Source organism: Cavia porcellus, unplaced genomic scaffold (assembly GCF_034190915.1).
Source record: "Cavia porcellus strain 051 isolate PalLab524CR breed Dunkin Hartley unplaced genomic scaffold, mCavPor4.1 scaffold_1, whole genome shotgun sequence".
NCBI classification, from domain to species: domain Eukaryota; kingdom Metazoa; phylum Chordata; class Mammalia; order Rodentia; family Caviidae; genus Cavia; species Cavia porcellus.
Window position 1 is genome coordinate 232,327,679 of NW_026947484.1, and position 18,503 is coordinate 232,346,181.

The following is an 18,503-nucleotide window of genomic DNA, read 5'->3' on the forward strand; positions in this document are numbered from 1 at the left end:
TTAGGTTATGCCTAACTCCTCTATCCAACAGACATATAAAAACAGCTAAAGAAACAATCTTTTCCTTGCATCACAGGTTACTAAAGCTCTAGATTACTTAGACAAGAATAAAAATTGTGAATGGAAGATAGTAAGACTCCTCATCAATACAGTAACCACAGAAGGGTTTTGGGAGCACAAAAAAAAAAAAGAAGAAGAAGAAGAAGTTTATAAGCACAATAAGCAATTACAACCATTTTGATGAAAACTGACCAGCACAAAACCAGGCAGGATTTGCTCAGATAGCCAAGAGAAAGAGGTATCACTGGAACTCAGAAACATGCGAAACACAATGAAAGTCATCACAGCAAATCCTAGCTTCCTTTACCTGATTTTGTTACCCAACTTTTAACAAATGACCAAATTGACTTTAAAAAAAATTCCATTTCTGAACAGTGACCAAGTGCGTCTTGCAAAGGTGACAATCACAATTCTGGGACCATTCAGGCCTATGGTGCACGCCTACAATCCCAGCACTTGGGAGGCTGGGGCACGAGAATCAATGTGAGTTCCAAGCAGCCTGGGCTACAAAGTGAGCTCAAGGGCAGCCTGAACCATGTAGTGAGGCCCATCTCAAAAAACAAAGGACAATTCTGAAAGCTAAGCTGCCTGGGATGAAGAGACTGCAACAGCAGCCGTCTCAGCACATTTCAAGAGACAAGCTGCTCTCTTCTATATTCTTATTGGACTCTTCCAAGCATTCTTACATCCCAAATACAGGTATCTGTAAACGCGGTTGCATTACCTCATTTCCCCCTGGCTTCCGCTTGCCCCCTACTTCCTCAGTAAGTAGAAGAGGCGGCTTGATAGCTGCGTGATGCCCAGGAATCCCAGGCACCAGAACTTTCGCTTCAGCATTCATCACAGGTGTCCTCACCTGTCAAACAGGTATCAGGGTGCAGAAAACAAAATGATGCCTTAGTTCTTATGCTTCCTCAATGACAAAACAGCTTTCCACTAGCTCTTCTGTCAGAAAATGCAGTGTAATTTACTTACCATGTTGGAAATTCAAGATAAAATTTAACTAGATGTGGGCAAATAAGTTTTTAAAGGATAATCTGAAAGTTCATGGTTTTAAAGCTTCCAATGCCTCATTAAGAATAAAAACCAAGAAAACAATATCCACAAATTATGCCGACATGCAGATTTGAAAAATGATTAAAAGAGTGACATTTTATGCCTACCACTAGAATCTGTTCTTTGCCAGAAATGCTCAGACAGCCAAGAGAAAGGTGTCATCTCTGAAACTCAGCCAGAAGCGAAACCATGTGGGTGTCATCATAGCATGTCCTAGCTTTTCCTTAAACTGCCAAACATCGAAATCTACGCGTAGACTCTCAGTTACACTCAGAGTGGGGCATCACAATGATGGCTTAGTGTGTGCCAACAAACTCTGGCCCCATTGTGGTTTTATTTCACCCTGAAATAAAGCACTGGTTCCAACAAAGTTATGCTCTTTAAGCACTAAGATTGATAATTTTTTTCTATTTTTCGGGGGTGGAGGCTCTTTTTTTTTACTTCTTCTATTTTCTTTTTTGGTACCAGGAATCAAATTCAGGGCTTTGCGCTTTCCAGGCAAGTGCTGCATTGCTGAGCTACATGCTCAACCTTGATAAAATTACTCACTGCTACGATTTATATTGTTCCTACATATTTTCTTTCCCAGGCAAGTGTCCTCAGTGAGCAGGGAGGAACTAAACCCATCATCTATCCACTCAGTCACAAACCAAGTACAGAAATAGTTTTATAATCTTGCTATCTAAGACCATAATTACACAAAATTTGTAAGATAACAGATTTAGCTCTGCGGCACAAGCGCTTGCCTTGTAAGCACAAGTTTGTAAATTCAATCCCCAGTTCAAAAATCAAAAAAAAACCAATATGCTATTAAACAATAAAAAGATACAGTAAGGCAGGCTAAAGCAACACTATAAATCCATTCATCCAAATCTCTTACTCTCAGATCTGAAATGTACTCACCTTTGTTATAGCCGTTTCTACTTTTGGAGCCCAGCAATTTGAAATATCTCTTACTAAACACATATGAGGGTCTTTGGAGTTTAAAGCCTGGAAATACATTTTTAAATGGAGACAGAGAAGGAAAAAAGGAGTGTCAAACAAATTAGCTAGGAATAAAAACAAAATAAAAGACAATGACTGACTGCATTTTTATAAAAATATTTGGTAAAGGCATGCAGGGGCTCAACATGAGGCCGGGCATAGTGGCCATACCTGCGGTCCCACACTCAGGAGGCCAAGGCAGGAGGATCGCCACAAGTTTAAGGCCAGCTGGTATACACAGTAAGTTCAAGACCAGCCTGAACAACAGAGCAAACCCTGTCTCAAATAAAAAGTAGGGCTCATCACTAAACTGTTAACCAACCATAAACACCACTCAGATTGACAGCAGCTGAGGAAATATGGGTAAACTATGAAGACACTGGGCAAAATACATAGTTCCATCAATATGAACATTCGGCTTGAATTTTTCACATTTATAGTTTTGAAAGGCCAAAACATTTTTTTAACATGGCAGATTTTAAGGAAAGCTTATCAGATCATCATCCTTGTAAAGAAAAAAATCTATGTTCAAAATAAATAATCCTATTCTAAAATTTCCTACAAGCAGATCAAAGACAGCGCTGCTGATTGACAAAATACTGAGGCGGACCTGCAGCAGGAAGAGGAGTCACATGCAGCAAATGACATATACACCAGCAAAGGTGCAGGGCTGTGCGGAATTCTACGTATAACAAAGGTCTGCAAGGACAACATAGGTAACAGTAGCTAGAGCAACATATGGCAAGGTGTTTTAGAGTGTCACACTTGCCACTTTTTTAAAAAATTAAGCCCTGTGTATATTCTAAATGTTTTTAAAGTTTTCTTTAGGCTGGAGGTGTGGCATATGGTAAGACTGCCTGCCAAACACGTACAAAGCTCTGGGTTTGATCCTCAACACCATAAACCAAACAAAAAGCTTGCTTGGCCATGTCATATTTTACTCATAGTCTTCCTGGAAGTCTTACTAAGTATCACAAAGGCAACCTTAAGAAATCACCTATTTGCCAGGCGTGGTAAGCCTGTAATCCCAGCACTTGAGAGACTGAGGCACAAGGATAGTTGCAAGTAGATACCAGCCTAGGCTACAAAGTGAGCTCAAGGCCAGCCTGAACTGCATGGCAGGACCCTGCCTCAGAAAGACGAAAAAACAAGAAAAAAAACCACCCATTCGACATGCTACTAACTCCTAAGTCTTCTGGGAAATTTCTGTGGTAAACAAAGGAAAATCATTGTACTGTGCATTACACTTCTACCCAGCAATTCCACTAAGGGCTCCAATTCCCGAGATTTACATTTTATGTGATTCAATACACGCCATACCTGTGCTGACCCAACAGTAGCTACTAAGAATATGTGGCTACTAAGCATGTGAGCTGTGGCTAGTCCAGACCAACATTTGTAAATGTAAAACAAAACGTATACCAGACTTCTAAGACGGGATACCACAAGGAGGGGAAAATCTTGATAATGCTGTATTCTGTTTGTCAACTTCCTATGAAAATGCTATTTTAGATACATTATGTTGAACAAAAACAGTTTTCACAAATTTAATTGCCCAGTAAATGTATGAATATTTGCGTTTTCAAAAAAGATACATTTTCTGTTAAAGGTTTAAAGATTTTTGCAATACATTATGGAAGAAAATGTTATTGTAACTTATAATTTTGTACTTGTACAGTACTTGAAAAAACTATTAAAATATTCTGAGGCAGTGTCTGCTATGTTAAAAGGGACTAAAATAGTTTATATTGTTTGTATTAAAAGTTCTTTTGAGGGGGTACTGGAAATCGAACTCAACCTTGCACTTGCCACAGTTCTTTAAATTATACAATAAACCACCCAGTGAAAGGTCCACTGATTACGGAACATAATACTTCATAAGTATTCTGGTAAGTAGTAGCCAATTGTCACTTTCAGAAGCATTCTCTCCCATAGGCAGGTTGACTCTGTGCTGCTTTTCTCCAGAGAAGCATCTACGTACCACTCGCTCAATAGTAGGCTGAAACCAATTGCCATACACAAGCAACAAGGACATTTTGTCTGAGCAAAATCCAGCTGCTAGAATAGGGATGGGTTTTGGCGTTGATTTCTTGCCTTTCCCAGGTGTTGCTATCTGAATTGTGCAGTTGGAAATCAAAGGTTTTTTGCAGTGTCTAGGAATGTAAAAAAAAGTTAAGATTAGAGAATCTGAACAGCACCTAGTTCCTGCCGTTAACACAATCCTCCTCTAGCCTCCCCAGTAGCATTGTGAGTGGACAGGCCCCTGGGGCACAAGTGTGTCTTTCTAGACTGCATTCGCCTCACCAATACCTCCCCACCAAAATTAGCCTTGAAAACCGCCTACCAGTCTGCCCAACCTGTCTGCTCCAAAAGGAACTCTCAGGCGCCCACAGCGCTTGTGTATATGTCCCCTTCCAGCCGGTCCTCACTGCCCACTATTCCTAACCCGGGAAGCTTTACCACAGCCTCTAGAGTGTAACTCCAGTTAACACACTGCACCGCCTGTGTCTTCTCTAGGGGCAGGCTCTACCTTTCTGTTGTACACTGGCTCGTTCCTGCATAACTTCCAACTTGTAGCTATTTATCTCCCTCATCCTTTATACCAGGAGCCTTAAACATGATTGAAGTGTACTCCTTATCCTCCAAGGAAAACATTGAGAGTATTCTCTCTTTCACCCCAAAACCTTTGAACCATTGCCATCAACATCAGCTACCTCACTTCCTCCTAACACTCCTGGGTCACTATGCCGTATCTATCAAAGATCTCAGTGGAATGCTGTCTTACTCCCCAACACTGATACCGAATTCCTTTCTTACAGACTCTCATACTCAGAATCCAGGAGGAAGATGCTCTGCTACTCTGGTCTCTAATGATCATATCCTTCACTGTATTTCAACCACACATCCCTCATGCTCTAGACACCTTAACTACAATTTATTCCCAGTAAGCACACACTATTATCTCAATTTTAAGAGTATCTTACTATATCTGTCTTTCTAACTCACTCCTTTGGGGGTTCCTGATTCCAAAACTATCTCTACATCCAGGACTTTGCATCTCCCTCTGGCCTTCACCTCCCTTTAGGCTACAGAATGACTGCCTTAAAACATCGGCCAGGCCAGGCATGCTGACACACGCTTGTAATTCCAGCACTCCAACAAAGGAGGACTGCCACAAGTTCAAGGCCAGCCTGGGATACAAAGTGAGTTCAAGACCAGCCTGAACTACAAAGCAAACCTGTCTCAAAAACACCAAAAATAACAATAAAAAAAAAAAATACCCAAAGGCCAAACCTCTGTAATCCTCTGCCTAACACCACACTCAATGGCTTCCCAGTGCCCACTATTACTTCTGGGCTCCAGTTCTTCCAGTCAATTCTACATTCCATATACATGTATCACTATGAACATAGAAGCCTTAAAGGCTATAAGCTACAGTTACCTAAAGGAGAACTATATGCAAGGACTTAAGATCTCCTGAATATTTGAAAATTAGTACATAATGCTTTTCATCCTGAGTCTATATTTAAATTCCTATGCTAGTATTTTAAAATATGGACAGTTGCTGACAATAAAAAGCTACAGTCATTTTAAATTTTAATATTACGGTCACGTTTACAATGTATGACAAGGTTTGGCAAACTTTGTACATATTGAAGTAAACATCTCAAGGTTTTTATACCACAGATTGTATCTAATGATTGGACCTCCAGGACATGTCTTCCTAAACTCCGACCTAGGACTACGGTACTACAAAATATACCAACACCACCCCACTCTCTATCAAAGCCTCACCGCCATACTTTATGATCCCCACATATATAGGCAAGGAGCAATAAAGAAGTCTGGAAGGCAGAATTCAAGTATCACCAAAGTAGCCAAGGGAATCTGGAACTAAGCAACTTTTTTAAATTCGTTTTTATAACTTATCAAGCATGCATGATAAAAAGGCCACTTTTGTGAGCTGAACGTGGTGACTCATGCCTGTAACTGCAATACTTAGGAGGCTAAACCAGGATCACCTCAAGTCAAGGCCAACCTGAACTACATAGACACTGTCTCAAAAACAAGAAAACCACTCTCATAAATACAAATTAAAAAATGGTTCATGAGCCCTTACTATATTCATACAGATACAGACTAAGAATGCTTCCAAGCCTGCTGCAGTGAATGGCACATGCCCGTTACCGCAGCACTGAGGATGGCTGAGGTAGGAGAACTACAAATTCAAGCCCTGCCTGGGTAACTTAGCAAGACCTTGTTTCATAAATCAGTCAATCAATCAATCTTTAAAAAGTGCTAGATGTAGCTCAATGCAAAGCCCCTGGGGGTTTCAATCCTCAGTACTGCAAAAATAACTTCAAAAAAATCTAAATGAACAGAAATATATTACAAAGAACAAAGAGGAAAGACTAAGAAAAAGTAATAATAAATTTCTGACTTGAAAACTTACCCATTTAATACATGTTCAAAAAGATGGACTTGACCGTCTCTGCAAACAACAGCTAACTTGACAGGCTAAAGGAAAAATTGTAGCTGATTAGTTTATGATAACTCATCTTTCTAACCATCCCTTTTAGAAACCAGAGAAAGTTAGAACACTAAAGATGCATTTAAAAACTATCTCCCAGCACTTGGGAGGCTGAGGCAGGAGCACTGCTCCAAGTTTGTGGCCATCCTGGGCTACAAACTGAATTGAAGGCCAGCCTGAACTGCATAGCAAAACTGCCTCAAAAAAACCAAAAATATATACAAGTATCTTTGACAAAATATTAAGTAAAGCCAGGCACAGTGGCGCAGCCCTCTAATCCTTCCAAGTGCAGAGGCTGGCAACACAGACCTGCCCTGCCCACAAATCAGAGCAGTCAAGGCTGCTGGTTGCTGAGACAGGATTCCAAAGACGCCATCACCCCCTTCATCCTGTCTACTGTCAGTTCTTAGATCCTCCTGTCTGGATTCTACTATGTACTGCACTTGCAGGGAAGCTGCCACTCACGGGCCTACACAGCACTTGACAATACTGAAGAACTTCAATAAAGCCAGCTTTGGTGACGCATGCCTGTGACCCCAGCACTCAGGAGGCTGGGGCCAGAGGGTCACTACGAGTTTGAGACCAGAGCTACAAAGTCAGCTCGAGGCTAGCCCAAACTGCAAAGTGGACCCTGTCTCAAAAAGACAAAGACAAATAAATAAATAAATAAATAAGTCAGGCTTATTTAATGCTGAAATATACAAATTACAAACTCTTTTACATTAAAAAATCTAAAAAAGCATTAAAGAAGAAAAGTATCTCTCTCATAATACACATTAGTTAGGACCCATACAAGCTTAAAATTGCAAAATGTATGTGATGTGGCAATCTTATGTGATTGATATATATATATCCCTATTCACAAAATCTCATCAACAACTTCTGTTAACTCACATAATGGATTTTTAAAATGCACTGCCTTTATACGTAAAGTCTCCCTTTCCTTCCTTAAGAAATCATTACAGTGACTTAATACTTCTTTGACAACCTAAGAGGATTTTGGTTAATTTTTGTCATTATTCCCTCATACAATATTTTAATATTACAAATGAGGTTGTAAAATCTAAAACCATTTATTAAAAAAAAAAACTCAAGCCACTTACCTCTTCTTTGTTTTCTGACAAAGTCAAGTCAATGTAGACAGGCTCATCTGTAACGGTAAAAGACATCACTGCATTCTTTTCTTTGTTTTCTGACCGGACCTGCCTAGATAACAAAATCAGCCATTAGACAACAGGACAAATTTGCAGGAGTGAGGTGGGGGTATCCCACAGTTTTAACGAGTTTCAATAACTTTCATTTTTGAAAGCTAAATTAAGCATGTAGAGAACTCAGTAACAGAACTATTCATGTCACAACCAAATTAACATGTTTGCTTAGGAAAAAATATTTTTGGGCAGATATAAACAATTGTTGGGAGCCGCAGCCCCGAGCCCGGTCGCCTCACTTGGCAGACGTGAGGCCTGTAGTAAAGAGTAAAGCCTGAGGTAGATTACCCCTCCCATCGAGCACGTTAGTTTCCTGCTTACCGCGTAAGCAACCCGCTCAACAATATAGTCTGCCTGGCAACTGATGATGTTAGCCAATCAGCTTGCCTTGCTTACTTTAACATGATTGGACACTGTATCCGTATATATACTGGTGCCACCCCTGGGGGGGAAGAAGAAGCCCGGAAGTAGAAGCCCAGAAGGAGCCGCGGGGAGCGGACCAAAGGAGGCTTCGGCTGGGAGCGATCCCAGGGCAGGCTGTACGGAGAAGGAAAATAAAAGAAAAGGTTGTCCACTGCCAGACTTTGTCGTGTGTCCTTCCTGCCGGCCGGGAGCGACATCGACATTTGGAGGCCCGCACGGGGACTGATCACCCCCGAGACGTGACAGTGGACAACGCTCCAGTACAGAGCTGCGAGACAGGTGAGTTGGGGATAAGCCTGGGCTCTGGGTGGCGCGCACCTACAGGGCTTTTAGACTCCCCTCAGGCTCACGCGTAAGTGGCGGATTCCTTGGGCCTCACGCGGTGAGTAACATATTAAAAGATGGGAAACATGCTAGGTAGCAACACTAAGAGCGAGGGTGGTTGTGGAGAAAGCTCTCAAGAGCTTACAAAAGTACGCAGGGTATTTGAGCAGGCCCAGTCGGGGAGCTCCCGAGAGGGGCCCGTCAAGGGGAACAAAGATGCTAAGGAGAAGGACGGGGCTCTAGCCTCGGAGTCGTCTGACTCCGAGGACGAGGGAAAGTTGAATGGCAAGGAGGCCAAAGAGACCAGCTGTCAGGAGCCTAAGTCGCTCGATAAGGAGTCGCAGGGTTCTTTCCCAGCGTTGCACCGTGAATTGCGCTCCGCTCAACTTGGTCTGCGGAGGAGTAGAGAGCTCCTGAGCGCTCCCCGGCGTGAGAGGGAGGCGAAGCCTTCCGCCCCACCTTGGGGGCTGTTCCCGGAGGCGATCCCTCGCCGCGAGGCGGCCGCCCAGGAGCTCCCTTCCCCTTCGCCAGAACAGGAAGTGATGCACGGGCCCCCATTTTCCGCCCAATCATGGCCGCCGTCTTATGCTCCGCCGCCGGCGGGTCGGTATTTTTACAGGCGGCTTTGGCAGGGGGGACGTTTGTCTCATGAGGTACATCCACCACCTGGGATAGATAGTGGCCCCTACGGGATATTTCCTGTACAAGTAGCTATGGGCCAGGGACGTAATGCATGGGAGCCTTTTGAGATAAAGCAGATTAGAGAACTTAAAAATGCAGTTACAACCTTTGGGCCGACTGCGCCTTACACCATTGCCATGCTGGAGAACCTGTCTTCTGGGCCCCTCACCCCCGCGGACTGGATTCAGCTGGCAAAGGCGTGTCTGCCCTCGGGTAGTTACCTAGATTGGCGAGCCTGGTACGCAGAGTTCTCTGCAGAGCAGGCTGAGAGAAACGCCAGTCGGGGAAACCGGGGGTGGAACAAGGAAATGCTTATGGGAGAAGGTCGGCACGCTGATGATCAGACTCAGTTCCCCGGCGCTGTCTATGAACAAATCAACGCCATAGGGCTCCGCGCCTGGAAGCAGGTAAGTGGTGCCGGAACAGCCTCCTTGTGTCTTTCAAAAATAATTCAGGGTACCACAGAGCCATTTGTTGACTTTGTGGCCCGAATGCAAGATGCTGCCGATAAGATATTTTCTGATCCGGGAGTGGCTCGACCGCTGGTAAGGCAGCTGATTTTTGAGCAATGTACAAAGGAGTGCAAGGCAGCGATAGCTCCTCATAAGAACAAGGACCTCAACGCCTGGATTAGGATATGCAGAGAGATAGGGGGGCCGCTCTCCAATTCGGGAGTGGCTGCTCTCCTGGCCGCGGCTGTACAGCAGAGGGGACCTCGCGGGTTAGAAGGGGAATGTAAGGCTAAAGGGTGTTTTGCCTGCGGGGAGCCAGGACACATTAAACGTCATTGCCCAAACAATGCAGATGCTAGGCCTCACCCTAGGAATGAAGAACCATATGTTTGTGGGCGATGCAAGAGGGGATCACACAAAGCTGAGGAGTGTAGGTCGGTCTTTGATGCTCAGGGCAACCGTATTTGTGGACGAGATGCTAGAGGGCCAAAAAACGGCCAGAGGGGGCCCCCTTCACAGGCGGGCCCCCGCCCCAGAGACAGGACAGCTCAGGATGGCAGCCTTCAACAAGGGCCACCCCTGGGTCAGCAGGTGTGGACCTCAGTGTCGCCTCCAGACTTATATTAGTGCCTGATATGGGTGTTCGAGTGGTTGAAACCACCTTTAAGGGACCGTTACCCGAAAATTCCGTGGGTCTGGTGATCGGGAGATCCTCCACGGCCCTTCGGGGTCTCATAGTAGTCCCGGGGGTTATAGACTCAGACTACACAGGACACATTAAAATTATGGTTCAATCTCTTGTGGGTACTATGGTAATCAATAAAGGAGACAAGATAGCGCAGCTCTTGCTGCTCCCCAGTCTCCACAAGAGATTCCCCTCAAAGCAGAAAATTAGAGAAAGTCAAGGTTTCGGTTCCTCAGGGGAAGTCTTCGAGGGACTCCATATAATACTTGATAAAAGGCCCATGCTCTCACTTAAGGTCAATGGCAAGAATATAACAGGGCTCCTAGACACAGGAGCTGACCGTTCCATTATCTCTAGAAGGGATTGGCCCTCCAACTGGCCCACCAACACTGCAGATAACACGCTGCAGGGCCTGGGGATGGTGTCAGCTCCTCAGGTTAGTGCTTCAACCCTGTTCTGGTGCGATGAGGAGGGTCATCAGGGCCATTTCCAACCATTTGTGTTGCAGTTGCCAGTGTCTCTATGGGGAAGGGACATCCTCACTCAGATGGATGTCACGCTTACGTCAAACTGCTCCCCCCAGGCTAAGGATATACTCAGGAACCAGGGATATACCCCCAGCAAAGGCTTGGGCAATGCCCTACAGGGTCGGACATCCCCAATACCAGTAGAGAACAAAAAAGGTAGGCAAGGGCTGGGTTTTTCTTAGGGGCCGCTGAAGAAGCTCTCCTACCCACTTCGATCAAAATCACCTGGAGGTCAAATGATCCGGTTTGGGTACCTCAGTGGCCCCTGCCTAAGGAGAAGCTATTAGCCTTGTCAGAAATAGTCAGTACACAACTTAGATTAGGACACATTAAGCCGTCAACCTCCCCATGGAACACCCCCATTTTTATAATTAAGAAAAAGTCTGGCAAATGGAGGCTGCTCCATGATCTAAGGGCGGTCAACGCGCAGATGCAGTCCCTGGGGGCGGTCCAGAGGGGGCTGCCAGCTCTCTCAGCCATCCCTCAGTCCTGGCCAGTTTATGTTATAGATCTTAGAGACTGTTTCTTCTCAATCCCCCTGCATCCAGAGGACACTCATAGGTTCGCCTTTACTTTACCCACCATTAACCAAGAAAGCCCTGATCTCAGATACGAGTGGATAACGCTGCCCCAAGGTATGGCCAACAGTCCCACTATGTGTCAGATTTACCTTGATTCCCTACTGGCCCCCCTACGGAAATCCTTTCCCAAGATAAGATGTGTGCATTACATGGACGACCTTTTGCTCAGCGGCAGGGACCCAGACATGCTAAATAATATGCTCGGCCAGTTGGTCGAGGCCCTGAGACAAGCTAATCTGCATGTTGCCCCCGACAAGATTCAGGGAGGAGAAATGGTGACCTACTTAGGCGCGAAAATCTCCCCTATGCTAGTCTCTCCACAGAAGGTCACCATTAGGACGGATGGCGTTAGGACCCTAAATGACATGCAAAAGCTATTGGGAGACATTAATTGGATTAGGCCATATTTACATATACCAAATTCAGATCTCAAACCCCTGTTCGACCTTCTGAAGGGAGACCCAGATATAGCCTCCCACAGGAGGCTCACTCCTGAGGCAAGAGCTGCCTTACAGAGAGTGGAAAAAGCCTTAGGTGGGGCTACCTTACACAGAATTGAACCAGGGCGACCCTTTGATGTCTGTTTGCTACAGACTAGTCTACAGCCCACAGCGGTGATTTGGCAGAAAGGACCATTACTGTGGATACACCCTAAGGTCTCACCTGCAAAAGTCATAGAGCATTACCCGGAGGCATAGACCCTGGCTGCCTGCATAGATACGTGGGCCATTCTGAGATGTGTTTTCCATGGGGATATAAACAATCAATACCCTAAAGACCCTATCTTGTCATTTGTCACTCAGCACCCTATAATTTTTCCAAAGGTTACTGCCTCTGAGCCATTAGTCCCAGCAACTACAATATACACAGATGGCTCCAAGACGGGGATAGGCGCCTATGTGATCCTAGGCAAGCCCCCGGTTACCATACAATTTAAACCTGATCAGCCTCAGGTGGTAAAACTGCAGATCGTTAAAATGATTCTTGAACGGTTCTCAGAAGCCATTAATATTGTCTCCGATTCTAGGTATGTGGTCAATGCTATGCAAGTGCTTGAGACTGCCGGTTTAATTAGATCCACTTCCACAGTGGCTGGGCTGTTCCTGTCTATCCAGACATTGCTTCAGAACAGACACCATAAGGTCTTCACCACCCACATAAGAGCACATACATCCCTGCCGGGGCCCATGGCACAGGGGAATGCGGCTGCTGATACTGCCACTCGCCCGTTATGGATTTTTACCTTACTAACACCAATCGAGCGAGCCCGTGCCTTCCATGATAAGTTTCATGTCAATGCCAGGACACTAGCAAACCATTTCCATGTTTCCAGAGCAGATGCACGAGATATCGTGCGACTATGTGACTCCTGTGCCACATACAAACCTGCCATACCGATGGGAGTAAACCCTCGAGGTTTGATCCCTGGTGATGTTTGGCAGATGGACATCACACATATACAGGAGTTTGGGACTCTTAAATATGTTCATGTTTCCACAGACACCTGTTCTCACGTCATATTCACAACAGCAGAAACAGGTGAAAAAGTGTCTAATGTGATCAATCATTGCCTGGCGGCTTGGGCCGCATGGGGCAAACCAAAAATATTAAAAACTGATAATGGACCAGCCTATATAGGCAAAGCCTTCAATGAGTTCTGCAAAATGATGGAGGTTCAATTAAAACATGGTATCCCATACAATCCCCAAGGTCAAGGAATCATTGAGAGGGCTCATAGAAGCCTCAAAGAAATTTTACAAAAACAAAAAGGGGGAGTAGGCCAAGGCCTGGCCCCAAAGGCACGATTATCCATGGCACTATTCACACACAATTTTTTAAATTTAAATAATGATAATTGCTCCCCAGCCGTGGAGCACTGCAACCCTTCCCCCAACCATAAAGGGTGGGTGAAGTGGAAAGATGTCCTGACAGGACAATGGATGGGCCCGGATCCAGTGGTCAGCTGGAACCGAGGCGCGGTTTGTGTTTTCCCACAGGAATCGGGACGAGAACCACTGTGGGTACCGGAGAGACTGACACGGGCGACAAAGCCCTCGACTGAAGATCAGACCTGCCCTACCGGAGATCCATCACAGACCAACCAACAAGATGAATAGAAATAGCGGTAGCCCGAAATGGACAAGAAGATCCTCAGGCATATGCATGGCTCGCTCGCCTAGCCTACGACCGAGTCTAGGGGTGGTGAGCTTCCCACACTCCTCCTCTAAAAAATTATGACATAGCTGGGTAGGAGAGTCAATGACGGGTAAGAGCGTACTCCCCCGGTGCGACTCAACCTAAGCCAGGCCCTACCCCATCCTGCACGTAAGCCGCTGGACTGTTAGATGCTGCCCAGGTCTAAATTTCTCTCCGAGGGGATTTCTTTACGGAGAGGAAATGAGTGCAAGCTTGTGTGCATCCAGGTTCCGTCCAGTTTGTGCCTGGCCCTAGAAAAAGGACGAGGGCCTCAGGGCCTTGGCAGACCATGGGACGGCCGACCAGGGTCTAAGCCAAGGACCTACGGTGGGCCTACGCATAGGGCATAAGCCTCTGCACCCAGTCCAGGAAGGGCTACGATGCGCACATTCATAAAAAATAAAAAAGGGGGAGATGTTGGGAGCCGCAGCCCCGAGCCCGGTCGCCTCACTTGGCGGACGTGAGGCCTGTAGTAAAGAGTAAAGCCTGAGGTAGATTACCCCTCCCATCGAGCACGTTAGTTTCCTGCTTACCGCGTAAGCAACCCGCTCAACAATATAGTCTGCCTGGCAACTGATGATGTTAGCCAATCAGCTTGCCTTGCTTACTTTAACATGATTGGACACTGTATCCGTATATATACTGGTGCCACCCCTGGGGGGGAAGAAGAAGCCCGGAAGTAGAAGCCCAGAAGGAGCCGCGGGGAGCGGACCAAAGGAGGCTTCGGCTGGGAGCGATCCCAGGGCAGGCTGTACGGAGAAGGAAAATAAAAGAAAAGGTTGTCCACTGCTAGACTTTGTCGTGTGTCCTTCCTGCCGGCCGGGAGCGACATCGACAAACAATGACATTATTCTTTTCATTAATCTATGTATCTATCTTGATGTCAATCCCACTGCCTTGATTACTGTAGCTTCATAAGTATTGAATAAACCAATGCTAAGCTTCCAACTTTTTCTTATTTTTCAAGGTTATCTTGACCATTCTATGTCCATTTCCTTTTTTTTTTTTTGGTCTTTTTGAGATGGTCTTGCTATGCAGTTCAGGCTGGCTTTGAGCTCACTTTGTAGCCCACGCTGCTCTCGAACCTGCAATGATCCTCCTGCCTCAACTGCCCAAGTGCTGGGATTACAGGCATGAGCCACCACACCCTGCTCCTTTTCTATTTAAACTTCAGAATCAGTTTGTCAATTTCTACAAAAATGCTGCTTGGATTTTTGGCTTTATTTTGCACTGAATCTGAACAATTTGGGAAGAATTAACCTTCTCATAATACTGAGAAAACAAAGTCCAGGTAGACATTTTACACACACATGCATACACGCACACAATCTGCATGGATTACGTATTTATAGATTCAACTGCTTGCTAAAATTTATTTGTAATCCCAAAAATCACTGTTTGTGGTGTCTTCATGCTTGCTGCAAATGCAGACCAGTGAAAAACCTAAGTGGCCAATGCCCAGTGTACCCACCGGAGACTGAACAGGCTGCACCCTGCCTTCTCACTCAGCTCTCACCCTACAAACAGTGTCTAGGAGTCTCACCACTTCTGCACATCTGTGCTTTTTGCATGTGTTTACAGGATCCCCCAGTTTTGAGGATGACAATGTGCAATGTATATACCATGGTTACCCTTACTGATGTACATTAAAATTCTGTTGCAGTTTTTTTCTTTTTATCTATGAATAAAATGAACTGGAAAAAAGGAAAAACAGTATCCCTCGGGTAAAGTGTTCATGTGCTTGCTGCACACAGTCCCTGAGTACAAGAAGGCTGCAGGTCAGGTGCATTTTCTTCACATGGTTAAGATGTGCCTGTGTTTGACTGAGGAATGGGTAAGGGTGTGGTATTTCTTTTTTTTTTTTTTTTTTTTTTGGTCTTTTTCGTTTTTATCGGTACCAGGGATCGAACTCACGACTGCCTGCTTGCAAGGCAGGCACTTATGCCGCTGAGCTAAAGCCCCAGCCCCAAGGGTGTGATATTTCTATACAATGCATACTATTCAGCCATAAAGAAGGATAAACTGGACACTTTTATAGGTGAATAGATGAACTTAAGAACTCATTAGTGAAATAAGACAGACACACACGTAAACATCGCACTGTTTCATTAGTATGCCAAGCTGAAAGGAAAAACATACATACATAAGAAATGGCTAAGACAGTTATACCACTGATTTCCCTGAGTTCACTGAAGAGAAAGGTTTATGCAGGTATTGTGCGGACAAGCAGATGTCTCGTGCTCTGGGGATCTGGGGATGACAATGTGCAATGTGTGTACCAATGTTGCCCTTTGATTGCTATGTTTTGAAATTTTGTTAGTTTTTTTCTTCTTTATCCTTGAATAAAATGAATTTGAAAAAAAAGCAAGTGTTTTTCATGCATTAGTAAGCTTCATCCAGGCATCAGTCCTAGTACTTTGAGTTCAAAATCAAGTTTATACTAAAAAAGGTATCCTAAACACACACACATAGAACATAGATAACAAAATGTTATGCCCAGAAGCTCATAGTAACTTAACTCTTTCTCCAAGAATATATTCCCTAAATCAGTGTTTATGAGAACTACAGAAAACAATTATGAATAAAAAGAACACATTTATATACATACTCATATATATATATATATACATATATAAAGCCAAGTCAATGGAAACAGCATCTTCAACAAACACTGCTGCAACCCCTGGAGGTATACAAACCTCGAGTATAAACATCACTAAATATTAAGGAAATGCACTTTATCACAATGAAACGCTACAACCAATCAGAATAACTTAAAATGTCAAACCAAGTGTTACAGAGGACAGCCAATTAGGACTCTTATATTATTGTTAGGAATATAAACTAGTTCAGCCACTTAAAAAACAAAAGAAATTAGCTATGTCATGTAAAGTAAAATGTTTTAAACACCTATCAACAAGCCAAGCTACGGTTTTTGTAATAGCCAAATCCTGGAAACAGCCCAAATGCTCATCAATAGGTGAATGGATAAAGATGTGGGTTTTGAACATAATGGAGTATTACTCTGCCATAAAGGATAAACTCAAGACATTCCTAGGTAAGTGGAACCACCTTGAGACCATACTCCTCAGTGAAATACAATGGGCACAAATGTTTAAATACAGCACTGTTTCTCTGGTGTGAGGAACAAAGCGTAAATAAGAACCAAAATGTGTATTAGGTATTGTGCAATAGAAAGAAAGTAATCAGATGTGGAGGGGAACCTAGATTAGGGGGTAGAAAAAGAAAGGAAAGGAAAAAGTTTTAAAAAATAAGAAGGAAAAAAGGAAACAAAACTTTTGTAAATGTGGAGGGAAATGCTCTCACATAAACATCTCCTATAGCAGCTCTGTTCATAGTATTCCAACCTACCAACCACCTGGAGACCTGACAGGAGGAGGATTACCAAGGAAGCAAGGTATACATTCACTGTCTTGACTGTGTTAATACACATATACAACAAAATTTATGAATCTGTATACTTTACACAGTTCAGGGCCGGGACTAGAGCTCAGCGGCGTAAGTGCCTGCCCAACAAACACAAGGTTCTGAGTTCTATTCTCAGTTACCAAAAAAAAAAAAAAAAAAAGACTTTATTACATATACATAGTTTACTATGTGCAAGCTATTCTTCAATAAAGCTAGGTACAAATAAAAGAGTGAGTACCAGGTACAATTTCCCAAACAATCCAAAGCCAGTTTCTCTTTATCAACTAATAAAACAAAGTATCTAATAATTTCAATGCTTTTCAGATTAGAAGAAAATTAACAGTTGATCGTAATAAACTAAATGCTTAATTTTAAAATGCGTTCTTGGCAGGCTTGGTGGTGCATGTCTGTAACCCCAGCACTCAGGAGGCTGAGGCAGGAAGACTGCCTTGAGTTCGAGGGTAGCTTGGGCCATATAGTGAGTTCAAGGCAAGTCTGCACTATGAAGCAAGATGCTGTCTCAAAAACACCAAAATGACAACAAAAAAAATCAGGGAATTTTAGGCATGCTCTACTAATACCCAAAGTTTACAGAGGTTGTTAGGCAGCCTTTTAATGTGCAGTGTAAATTTTGAGGGAGAAGTACACAAAGTTAAAATTAAGCTTACTTTTCTGTTACCAGGATGCCTCCGGACAAAATACTGTTTTTTGTAATCATAATGAAAATTAACCCTTCTCTTACAGAGAAATTGTAGCTTCAGAAACTAAGATCCTGGGGTCAGGGATATAGATCAGTGACACAGCGCCTGCCTGGCAAGCACAAGGTCCTGAGTTTGAGTCTTGGTACCAAAAAAAAAAACAACACCACTAAGGTACTAGGGCACCAAAGTGTTATAAAACATGTAAGACTAAAACAGCATCCTCAGTAAAGTCAGCAGACCACGGAGACAGATTTTAACTCTAGCATTACTAATTTTTTTTTTTTTAATTTTGCAGCATTAGGAATAAAACACAGGACCTTGCGAGTGCTAGGCCAGCACTCTGCCTCTGAACTGTGCTCCTAACCTTTGCTTTTCTGAGACAGGATCTGAGACGCTGGGCTCAAATAACCTCAGCACCCAAGCAGGACTGCAAAGCAGTGGCACCCAGCATGACATGCTGAGTACCTCTCCAGATAAGCATTATTTTGTACAAACTCACAGTAACACTGTATGACCCTACGCATGCTCAACCAAGTATCACTAAAATGTGAAACTATTTCTAGATTTTGTCAGGAACAGTTGTTGAAAGGGGCAATTATCAGATAATGTCCTAAAATCCAAAAACTTTCCTATTTCTTACATTTGAAACTCTTTGATAGCTCTTT

At 43.9% G+C, this 18,503-nt stretch overlaps 1 protein-coding gene and 2 non-coding genes across 3 annotated transcripts in view; all 3 read right to left on the reverse strand.

The window, feature by feature from the left end:
* The window catches only part of Wdr43 (WD repeat domain 43), a 57,171-nt gene that overhangs the window by 18,356 nt on the left and 20,312 nt on the right, over window positions 1–18,503 (reverse strand). Inside the window, exons 6-10 of the mRNA XM_063230417.1 lie at window positions 7,735–7,837; window positions 6,554–6,618; window positions 4,082–4,253; window positions 2,020–2,106; window positions 785–916 (exon numbers count right to left, since the gene is read on the reverse strand). Coding sequence (XP_063086487.1) covers window positions 785–916; window positions 2,020–2,106; window positions 4,082–4,253; window positions 6,554–6,618; window positions 7,735–7,837 — 559 coding nt within the window. The remainder of the gene's footprint in view (window positions 1–784; window positions 917–2,019; window positions 2,107–4,081; window positions 4,254–6,553; window positions 6,619–7,734; window positions 7,838–18,503) is intronic.
* Window positions 274–350, reverse strand: LOC111757774 (small nucleolar RNA SNORD53/SNORD92). The gene has a single exon (XR_002792061.2). It is a non-coding gene; the product is annotated as a small nucleolar RNA SNORD53/SNORD92 (small nucleolar RNA).
* On the reverse strand, window positions 1,249–1,326 carry LOC111757773 (small nucleolar RNA SNORD53/SNORD92). Its single transcript, XR_002792060.1, has one exon. It is a non-coding gene; the product is annotated as a small nucleolar RNA SNORD53/SNORD92 (small nucleolar RNA).